This window comes from Penaeus chinensis, chromosome 12 (assembly GCF_019202785.1).
Source record: "Penaeus chinensis breed Huanghai No. 1 chromosome 12, ASM1920278v2, whole genome shotgun sequence".
NCBI classification, from domain to species: domain Eukaryota; kingdom Metazoa; phylum Arthropoda; class Malacostraca; order Decapoda; family Penaeidae; genus Penaeus; species Penaeus chinensis.
Window position 1 is genome coordinate 12447776 of NC_061830.1, and position 12215 is coordinate 12459990.

The 12215-nt window shown below is 34.7% G+C and overlaps 1 protein-coding gene across 1 annotated transcript in view; it reads right to left on the bottom strand.

The window, feature by feature from the left end:
• Positions 1–2545: 2545 nt before the first annotated feature.
• Positions 2546–12215, bottom strand: part of LOC125031131 — a 15907-nt gene continuing 6237 nt past the window's right edge. The window contains exons 5-13 of the mRNA XM_047621659.1: positions 11545–12027; positions 11080–11349; positions 10536–10660; positions 9554–9720; positions 9056–9197; positions 8624–8712; positions 8229–8411; positions 7758–7902; positions 2546–2819 (exon numbers count right to left, since the gene is read on the bottom strand). Of these exons, the coding sequence (XP_047477615.1) occupies positions 2667–2819; positions 7758–7902; positions 8229–8411; positions 8624–8712; positions 9056–9197; positions 9554–9720; positions 10536–10660; positions 11080–11349; positions 11545–12027 (1757 nt within the window). The 3' untranslated portion in view covers positions 2546–2666. The remainder of the gene's footprint in view (positions 2820–7757; positions 7903–8228; positions 8412–8623; positions 8713–9055; positions 9198–9553; positions 9721–10535; positions 10661–11079; positions 11350–11544; positions 12028–12215) is intronic.

Sequence of the window (12215 nt, forward strand, 5' to 3'; positions counted from 1 at the left end):
GTAAAGCAATTCTTTTGGAAAATGAGTGGATATATTCTCCTGAGAAGAAATAATAGAAATTTCGAAACAGAGCAGATTCACAGCACAAGTCTTTGTTGGATGCCTTTTGTTATAATCAAATACACATTTCTTTAAACTCAAAACAACTATAAGTGCAGGCAGATAAAAAGAAAAAAATATAAAATTACCCCCATCTTTCCAGATCAATGCTCTGAAATCTCATCCTAACATCTTTCCTGAACATCAGATTACATGAGTATGGAGGACTTATCATTTCAGCATTCAAATTGATCATATTCAAAACTTATTGTTCTTATGGGAGATGTATGTGTCTAGGTGGGTTGCTTACAGCAATTTCTACTATCATAAAATATGCTGTAACACCATCTGAAGACACAGGTAGGAAAAATATATGACAACGCTGAAGCCCATTTTGTGACATCAGTTTTTCAGTATAGCAAAGACACCTTCAGTATCCTTGCATGCTCTCCTGCTCTTCCCTCCATTATTTTGTTAAAAATTTGTTTGGCATGAATCCTCAACACGAACAATGCTGAAAATGTCACCTCATAGAATGACTGACTTTTGAAGATTGTTTGAAAATTGTTGCTCTGTTTATTGCTCATAAACAAGTGCCCCATTAAGATACACCATATATTCTATAACATTCTTTTGCTCACTGAGCAATCCTCAACTCTCAGAATCAACAGGAAAAAAATATTTTGTTCTTCCATTAACAATGTGATATTTTGGCACAAACATAAAATAAAAAAAAATCAGTTTTACTAGGGAGATAAGTAGTTTGCAAGATTATGGAGAAACTCTCCCCACACTGAAAGAAATAACTTTGAAATTCATATACAATTAAGATATAAACCATGTTCCAAAAAGCATGCCCTTCAAAGTCACATGTAAAACACTGATATCTAATTACCAAGTTAAACCAACTCCATGCAAGAGGTGAAGGAAACATACTGAAATACACTGGGATAAAATCACGCATACCACAACAGGACGACCAATTCACTGACAAACATCCTTTGACTTGAAAGATCCACGGAAACTAAGCGTAGGACAACAAGTAGAAAATTAATGTTTGATTAGCCTCTACCTCTCAGCTACAGCACACCAGTTATTAACTTCACTAGGATCAACGTGCTCCCAACATATAACATCTGGTTTTCCTAATGAAAGGTATTTACTATTGGCTTCCCACAGTATTGCATAAAAAATAACCCTATCACACCACAACCTTTTACACAGAACTTTACCTACTGACCTCTCCTATGAAAAAAGAGCAAGATGAAGATGACCACTAATCATATCATACCAGTTGAAGTACATCATGTAGATAAAGTCTGTAAGATCAAATCCCTCTCGCAATGATGCCTACATCATAAACAGGAATGCCTAACACAAGTGGAAATTTTACAACATAATAGAGTAAAAGTTTCAACTGAGATCAGCACAGAGACTCTATAGGACTTTGAAGGATGGCTGGCTCTTTTAGATTACCAGTCAATATGACAAAACATAATTTAGACCAAAAACAATCAATCAATCAATCAATTAACACACACACACATGCATGTGCGCATGCATGTGTGTGTGTGTGTGTGTGTGTGTGTGTGTGTGTGTGTGTGTGTGTGTGTGTGTGTGTGTGTGTGTGTGTGTGTGTGTGTGTGTGTGTGTGCGCGCGTAAATGTGTAAGTGTGTATATGTGTGTATATGTGTATATGTGTATATATGTATATATGTGTATATGTGTATATATGTATATATATATGTATATATATATACATATATATACATATATACACACATGTATACATATATGTATATATGATATATGTGCATGCGTATGTAAATATGTATATGTATATAAATATGTGTATGTATATGTATATGTATGTATAAATATATATACATATATACATATACATATACATACACATACACACACACATATATATATGCATATATATATATATATATATATATATATATAAATATATATATATATATATATATATATATATATATATAATATATATATATATATGTGTGTATATATATATTATATATATATATATATATATATATATATATATATATATTATATATATATATATATATATATATATATATATTATATACATATATATATATATATATATATATAATATATATATATATATATATATATATATATATATATATATACATATATATATATATATATATATATATATATATATATATATATATATATATATATATATATATATATATATATATATATATATATATATATATATAATATTATATAATATATATATAATATATATAATATATATATATATATATATATATATAATATATATAATATATATAATATATATATATATATATATATATATATATATATATATATATAATCTATATATCATATATACATATAATCTATATATATATATATATATATATATATATATATATATATATATATATATAATACATTCTTTACAACAAAGGTAAATAATATTGATTGATAATAATACTACAAAAAATAATAATCACCATGATCATAATATCAATAAATGATCAACATCTGCTGTTTCTAATTTCAGAGCCATCCTTGTCTAATACAACCTTCATACATCCTTTCATGCAAGGAGATCAATGTACTGCTGCTTCAAGGTCGCCCAAGAGAAGGTGTTCAGGTCCAAGTTGACCTTCTTCGAGCGTACGAGTTGTGGCCGAGAACACCACTGGGCCAGACTCTTCTGCAGTTGCTGAGTGGTGTTATACAAGCATTCCTGCAAAGAGAAAAGAAAGACCTCCTGAGTGATGACTGTCTTTCATCTCTTGGGAGGGAGCCCTCATGTTTCTTCGAGCTGGTATCTTGGCAAAAAAAAATTTACTGCTAGTTTGTGGTACAAGATGGATTAATGGAAACAAGGGGAAAAATACATTGCATATCTTATACTCTTTTTTAAAAATCCGATTGTTACGATTATTCTTGATTGTCAGATGCACGTTCACTGTAGTGAGGTGGGTTGAATTAGACTTGCAGAAGTTGTAAATCCCATAATTAAATGTTTCCCAAAAAAAATTTTTGATTCATTTTAAAAATTATATACAAATAGGGAATTTTGTTACATAGTTCTGAAATCCTTACTATAAAAGATGTGTCACAGTAACTTTAAACGCTTGTCAATATATCAATAATTAAAATATTGTTTTCTGATTGCTTCCAATATGTAGATGATAAGGATCATAATATACTTACCCATTTAAATCTAGATAAAAATAGACACCTGCAAATACAACAAAAAGGACATGTTATGCAATTACTAGGTTATATTGAACAAATGATGAATCCTTAGATATCTATAACTCATTGGTGCTGGACCAAGAATTTGCTGTGCAGCACTTTTATAGAGGAACCTTAAGATTAGTCTACAGGACCTTTGTTGTGTGTGGCCAGTTTAACTCTCTTGCTTAAGATTTCAGTGCATTCTAGCCAGAACAAGTCATTACAACTATAGCCATACCCATCGCCACTGGGTATGGCTTCACCAAATTATTCTATGGACATAGTAGGATACAAATATCAGAAGCTGAAAATGCTCTTACTACACCTAACCTAACATGAATCATTGATTAGCCTAGCCTACCTGAACCATCTACAGTCTAAACTGCTTTCAGTCACATAGGTAAACAGGACCTTAATGCCATTTCACCGCAACAGACCATTATCTTTTAATAAGTTCTCCCATTTCTATTTCAATGCAAATGGGACAAAGTGAGGAAAAATTTGTACATTTGGTACTGTTTGTGATCTTTCTTTTAACCCAATGTTGTCGGGGGAAGAAAATAAATAAAAATTCTACACTCTGGAGATTAGTGGCAATGAGCAGACATTGGGCACGGGAGTCTACTACATCAAGCTTTGGTGCGTTGCCGCAGTGTACAGCCGTACCCCACAGACCAAGTGTGGGGTGGGGCACATCAGTATCAGGTCTTATCTTCAATCCATTCCTTCCTTTACATCCCATCTCAAGCCATCACATCCCCTGACCCCTTCCCATAGGGTACCCTCTTCTGCATCCTACATGCATGGGTGTGCTCCTTGTGGCATTATTTACATTTTAACTGTTTATTCTATATATACATATAGTGACAGGTATGACTTGCCATGAGTGCACAAAGATCTTGGAGGAAGATTAGACTCATTGAGTATTTAGAATGGGGCTCTTGTATTTTTTCCACTGGTATACAAGGGTGAAATGTACAATTTGTGAGCCATGGCTAGTAGAGTGTTGGCTCCATGGAGGACATTACTTCCATGCTCAGGATCCCTTCCTGCCTGCCATAGCAGACAGAGCAGGGTGTGTGACAGATAATATAATATCAAGAAAATATTTTAAAAAGAAACAAATAACAAAATATTATCATTACTGCACTGATTATAGACTACCTAGAGAGATGATATGAAGTCTGTGCAAGGAAAGTAGTGTATTACCATCTTGATACAGAATATCAAATGACAAATATAGACTTTGGAAACCGGCAAAAAATGCTTAGAGATCATGACATAACATAGGGAGTCTTGATACCCTACATGAGTGTCCATGTGGACCAGGTTTAAAAGCCACATACATAAGCCTAATGCCTGAATTTTGGGCCATGTGAATTGCAAGGCACCCAACTCATGAAGAGTATGTGTATTCCAATATCATATACATTTAACCCACTGCTGCTGGGTATGGCAGTTACATGTATGCCCACTTTGAATTTCGTTTCTTAATTGCATTTACACATAGATGGCTCCACAAGTGTTTAGTCACCAAAGAGTTAATTGTTAGTCCTACCTTTCTCATCTGTTTACTCTTTTCCTAGACATTTTGGAAATCTTATTTATCTATTATTGTATTTAGTACTGATAATATTAAAATAATCAAAATGTTAATAATAATGATAACTGTATTAATATCAATAGCATTACAGATAAGAAGAAGAAAGGAGAGAGAGAAAAAAATAACTAAAACTAAAACTAAAACTCAAGGAAAGGAGAAATATGGTAAGATCATGCAGGCTTAAGACACAGTCACATGAGCACTATTTTTAGCAGCCCATTTGTGATATCATCTGTCACTCGATATTACCCTGTGGACGATTTCCTAACTTCCTAGTGACACGGGGCGAACAGAACCAATCACCTATCCACTCAATTCAGTAACAAACATTGTGTCTATGGCAGCCTGTGAAGCCATTCTAGCAAGTTATTTTTCTTCTTCTGTAGAAGTGGTGGCTCAATGATTACTAAAACTTTTTGTATGGGTTCATTTATGATTGTTGAGAAGAAATAGTAAACGTGTACATTGTAATCTGCTGTAAGAGCTTTGTTTGGAGGATGAATACAAGCAAGCTCCTTTGAGGATCTTGGAAGCTGTGATTAATAATCATATTAATTTACACTACATGTTCCCAGCAGTATCGAGTTCTTCATTTTCTCTTCTATAAAGAATGGGTTGCTACACTATTTAGTAATTATTGCAATTTTTAGATTTTTTAGAATTTTTTTTATTAATCCATAATTTGCCCATGACAACTTCTAATTCTTTTTTGTGACTTGAGGACAAGCATGGGCTGAGGAAATACTATATTTAGGTATTAAATGTACTTAGAACACTTAACCCCTTCATGACCAGTGAAGAAAAAAATAAATAAATAAATAAATAAAAAAATTTAAAAATTTAAAAATTAAAAAAAACTACGCTCTGGAGATCAAAGGCAACACACAGACTTTGAGCGTGGGAGTTCACTACATCAAGCCGAATCACCGGCTCGGAGCGCTTTGGCGCGCCGCCGCAGCGTACAGCTGCATGCCACAGATCAAGTGGTTTGTTTGGACGCCTGATTGCGTGACCCATTGGGAAGGGGTTAAAAAGACTGTTACCCCTAAAAATGACAGGCTCCAGGGACATCACCAATTGAGGAGGAAGTACTAAAAGCCCAGCCTGGCCTTCTTTGAGTGCCCAGTGCAAGGCCCAAGTTGAAAAGCAAGACAAGCACGTTCCTATGCTACTAATAGCCCTGAGGGTGGTCAGGTACAAAAGGGCAAGCTATCATTATAAATACAACATCAAATATGGTGAAGTGTTCATCTTTACATGCTCTCATGGTGAGGGCTAATATGCCAATATCAATGATAATGGAAGAGTTGTGCATAATATATATTCCATGGGGGAAGCAGAATATGCTTTCACTAGTCTTCTCGAAAAGACAAAGCACACCATATCTACAATTCCAGAAAAGAGTATGAGGATTCAATCTATTAGAGTACTAAAAAAGCTAAAGAAATGGCTAGCAATTACATTATAATAAAATAAAATTATACACATGGGTAATGCACAGTGAGAGCTGAAGTTTTCCAATCAAAAATTTTCTCACCAAAAAATGTGAACATAGCTCATGAGGGCCCATAAGTGCTGACAATAAACCCAACATGGGCTGTGCCTATGGGTTAAAGGATTATCACTTTGCGATACGTTTTCTGCTACTTTCTACAGTCTACTACTATGGACTTCCTATCAAACAATGTTACGCTCTCATTTGCTTAACCCACTGCCACCAGGGATGGCATTTACATACAAGCCATGTCCACTGTGGTTTTAGTTTAGTATTTGTGCTTACACATGGATGCCTCCACAAGAGCTTAGTCATCAAAGACTCAATTGCTAGTCTTACCTATCTCACGTGCATTCTCTTTTCTTTGATTTTTGGATGCTGTTTTCTTTTTTTATTGCTATCAGTATTTCAGTGACAATATAATAGCAATAATAATAATAATAGAAATAATAATAATAATAACAATAATAATAGTAATAATACAAATTAATATTTTTACTATAACAATAATTTAAAAAAAAAATAAATAAATAAAATGGGGAAATTAGGTGAGTTTACTTTGGACCATCTATGTGTAAACAAAATTTGCAATTCGCATACTTTTCACGTACTTGGCAGCAATGGGTTAATAACAGTAAACATGGCAGATGCTATGTTTGCTGCTCCCCACCTAAGTTTAGCTTCAGCTAAAGAAGACAAAGAAAAGAAGTCTAATAGAAGGGCAAGGGTCTTGAAATAGCCTGCCAGAAAGAAGACACTCATTATTTCTCTTTTTAGTTCCTGCAAAAATTGGAATATTGAAGGGCTTCAAGTGCAATATGTTTATCCATATAAAAACGTAAACAATAATAACAAAAGAGCATTTGATGTCCAAATAAATAATGACATCAATAGCCCCATATTAATACCAATCTATATATGACTCATCTATATAATCATAAATCAAAAATTAAAAACGTTCTCCAATATCCGATCTGCATAAAAAAATTAAACACTTGGAAACACATTGCTGTAGAAGCTTCTGAAAGGCATAAAAGTGTATATCACCAAAGTGAATGATAATAATAATAATAAGTATAAGAAAAATAATGGGAACCACATCAGGATCAGTCAAACTTCTTGCCTCCTCTTTCTTTCAGTAAGATCCCAAGGCCACTTCATATTCACTGAATGGAAGCAATGCGCCAGGGAACTTGTGAAAAAGTAGACAACCAGATAAGTATCTCAATCTCTACATTACCTAAAATGGTGAAGCTCTAGACAGGACTATCATAGATTGACAATCCAAGGCTAAGAAAAAAAAGTAAAATAATATACAGCATTTTATACAAAAAACATACCTGTGGGAAAATTTCAGGATAAACTAATCTATTGGGGCACAGTGGGAAGCAACCAGCTCCAACAGCTTCTAGCATTGCTACACCAAAGAATTCATGGTGTGCAGTTGAGACCACAACATCACCAGAGTGTAAGACTTCCCAGTACCTGTGGATCAGCAGGGAATAAGGTCAGAGATGAATAAAGATGATGAATCATAACAATGATAATGAAAATGATGAGTAAAGTTTAACACATTTCCACTATTGAGAAATATAAGAATACTGGTGTCCAGTCTACACACGGACTGTCAGAACAACACATACCCCCCCAAAAAAAAATCTGTAAATAAAATTAAAAAATCAATAAAGAAATATAAATATTTGAACACATCTAGAATATGTACAGACCACCTTAACAAAACAAATAATTCTAGATACACTTAAATAAACAAATGATAGAAACAAAGCCAAAAAGAACCACACCATGCTTACTTTTCTTTGTTTTCAGCATAACCCCAATGTGTAATGTAGTTTGCAAGACGCTGCCGTGCTTCTGCAAATATTGGAGGATTATCTGAGTACGACTGGCCCAGCACCGAGAGCCGGAAGTTAAGTCCTGCTTCAACTAGCTGGTACAGAACTTGGAACATAGTATCTGGGTCCTTATCATGTTCCCTGTAAAATGAAAACAATACTCAATACATTTCAATTACCCAATTTTTTTCAACTTTTTTTTTTACATTTTAAACAAAATTTGCATAAGGATTTACTCTGGAAACATCATCAAAAGTTCTAATTTATAATAGCAGAAATCTGTAAGGATGAGACATCTAACTTTGGCAGAAAGTAAAGCATTAAACAATCAATGTCTGTTAAAAAAAAATTACCATCGATGGGGCCAGATGATATGTAAAGGCTCCAAGGCATCTTTAGGACATCGTGTTTTGTGAGCAATATTAACTGGGAAATACGCCACCTAAAAGAAAGGAACAGGCTCCACATCAGCCTTTCTGCACTTGTATGTTAGTATAGATATATATCATATCCTTCCAAAGTAAAGTTCATTTGTTTGTCATAGACTTAATATCAAGTGAAATCATCTGTAACTTTTTTCCCATGAAAAAAAATCTTGTTAACATAATCTAAGAAGGTACAAAGTTTATAACAACTTTAGTTCATTTTGGTTTTATGCTTTTTGAAATTGAAATAATTTATATAACAATCTAATAAACTGTAAGCACATGCCTTTCACAAGCAAAATTTTTATTCAGTAAAATCAAATAAAGTTATCACTGAAGTCATTTGGCAATGATCACTACCTGGCTCTTGTCTCTGATGAGCTGTGTGATGGCGTGGGAATCAGGACGGTGGTCTGGCTGCAACTTCAGGTGGCGCGGAATTTCACGCAGGAAAGACTCAAGATTGTACTGAGAGTTGAACACAATAACATCGGCAATTAAGCTGCAAAAAGTGAAAGAGAAAGACAACCTGTAACTTTGAGGCATTAACTGACCATAGAGTTATGGTTTCAGAAAATAATTTAGGTGTATTACAGCCACTGTTACAATTCCAAACATAAAATTAGGGATTAAAATAAGTGAAGCAATGAGACACTTAGGACATAATTTGGACACTCACTCACCAATGTGTCCACAAACAGACTATTGTCTGCAATACTTTTGCCACAGCAGAGGATTACAAGCACAATCAGAGATTCCCAACTCAGTTCTCAATCATTAGATTATTTATCTAGTTTATGACTGGGTTTTAGACACTAGACTCGTGTGCTGCATAACAGACAAACATGGTCAACTTACCATGATAAAATCTGGTTGTATCCATACTGAAAATCTCGGTCCTTCTGTTTTCTGACTGGATATACTAACTGATTTTCATGGAAATAGAGAATTTTCCTTAATCTTCCTAAGTCAGGTCTCAAGCCAATCAGTTCACATAAATTCAATGTAGAGGATGCAAAAAGAGTCTGAAAAATGAGACAAGGGAAGCCACATTTAGTAATCTACAACACAACACTGCATCATATGCCAGACTGATCCAACTAAGCCTTCACTAAAGAATTCAAAGAAATAGGATAATGTATGCTTCTAATTGGTAAATAATAATATAAATCTGCCTAACAACACTACTGTGAATCCAAATAAAATGTAAAAAAAAGAAATGTATAAAGCTTTAAGCACCAAACAAGCATCCATAGTTACATCTCTTTGGGTTGTGATCAGTTTAACAAGCAGCACCGGGGGAGGGAAAGAGTAGCCACAAAAAGATGGGTATAGATTTCTTTTCTCTTTTTTTTTTTTTGCATTATTTATTTCTTTTGAAATGCTTCATGCAGGTGGCACAAAGTGAAGGTATATGGCAAACTAGCATTATTACTTTGGCTGCCTTTAGTCTACAAAATTCATAATCTTCAAACGTTATTTGAGAAAAAAACCCTGGTTTTTACCTTTAGTTCTTCATCCTATATTACGTCTCAAGAACACTGAAATGAGCTTGTGAAACCTTATTGAACTTTCATAATTGTGTTGAAATAGTACTGTAACAAGAAGAGAAATACTAAATCCATGACAATACGAAAGACTTCCTATTTCATGTCTGAAGAGGAGTCCAGTCTGATGTGAATGTCACAGATTTAGAGTCTCCCACTTTGCTGTGTCTGTTCTACTGTATTTTTTTTCTGTGCTTGGTGTATTGTTGTGTATTTGTATGTTTGGGCTTTTCAGTCATTAGCCATGTCACTAATGTTTTTTTTTTTATAATTCTACTGCGGATTAATCTCACCTTAAAGTCATGTGTCTGTGGAATTTTCTGATAAAAGTACAAGGCAGCTGTGCGAGCTCTCCAGTGCCATTTTTTGCTAGGCAAGGTGAACAATGCTGCTTCCTCATTTCCAATCACTGATTCATCTGTAAACATGAAAGCAAATTTGAACCCTGGACTAACTTTACACTTGCTATCTTGCTAAGATACAATTTTCAGAGACATAAGAACAACAAATACTTATATCTGACTAAATTATATGAATCACAGAATAGTACATAATTTCCTGAACATCTAAATGAGAAAATAGAGACAGGATGTCTGCAAAAGTGACTGTCCAAAAAATCATTTGTAAATAATACATTTTATGATTTTCAGAATGAATCATTGTCATAAAAGAGTCTAATTATGACAAATAGTTAAATAAAGAATAAAGCAAATGTTCATCATGAAATTAAATGCATAAACAGATATCAGTCCCTACACAAATTAATAGGTAAATAAAAAGTATCTGTGCATTAATGAAAAAATAGGTATCACAAAACAAACAGCCCCCAAAACTCACCATTTCTGAGTAAAGAGATAAGCTGTTTGTGAGAGCCCCCGTAGAAAGGCTCGATGATGAGGAGCCGGGCGCCTGCTGGACACGTATCCTCCACTCCTGCTCCTCCCCAGGCTTCACTTCCCCCATCTTCTGTGTCCATTACCTGATCTTCAGCTGACCCTTCAGATTCTGCATCACTCTCTCCTCCTGTGAGTACAGAGGGTCCAGTGCCTGCCACAGGAGTTGCTGTGGCTAGAGGTGGAGCTCCTGAAGGTCTGTTGCTTGCAGCACCTGAGAGGAAATGAATATGTTCTTCCCCTTGATAGCCCTTGAACTTATGTTGTATGTGTTGCCATCTCCTATCCTAGTTTTGTTGATCTTTAATTTATTTTTAACAATGATGCCATTGAAATACCAACTAAGCATGGTCTCATAGAAACCCATTCCTGAATTTAAATGGCATAATAAAAGCTCAATAAACCATACCTGCAGTATTTCTTAATACTTCTGCATTGCCTGAGACACTGTATTGCCAGCCTGACCGCAACTGAGCTGAGAACCCTGGGAGCCCAGCCAAAGGGAGTCGAGGGAAGAATGGATGAGTCAGAGGTGCAACAGGGGGGACCATCCCTGTATTAGGTACAGTGGCATGAGCTGCTGTGGTGGTCACAGCATTATTTATGGCTGGAGCTAGACTTTGTCCTGAGGCACGTCCCATTGCAGCCCCATTTATTGCTGTGGCCCCTGAGGGTCCTGGGAGAGCAGGCAATGTGCCAATTGGAGGTGGCAGAGGAGTTGTAGCAGGGGGAGTGCCAGCATTGGAACCTGAGCCTCCTAAACTTGCCAGAAAAGATGCTTCAGGTCCACTCACCACTCCTGACATTAGGGTCTTTATCTTGCTAATATCTGATTTGCTAATTGCCTTTTTGACATCGATTGGTCGGCCCTTGATTGAATGGTTGCGTGTTACTGTAAGAAAGGCAAAAAACAAAGATGAGGATTATATTTGGGAGGGTGGGGGGAAGAATATCAAATTCAACTTCCTAAAAATTCATCTTTTCTAATAATGTGATAAAGACACATACCTTTTTTATTTTCATAACAGAGCTAAACAAGTCCTATTCCATTTTCTTTCAAGCATCCAGAACTCTTCCACT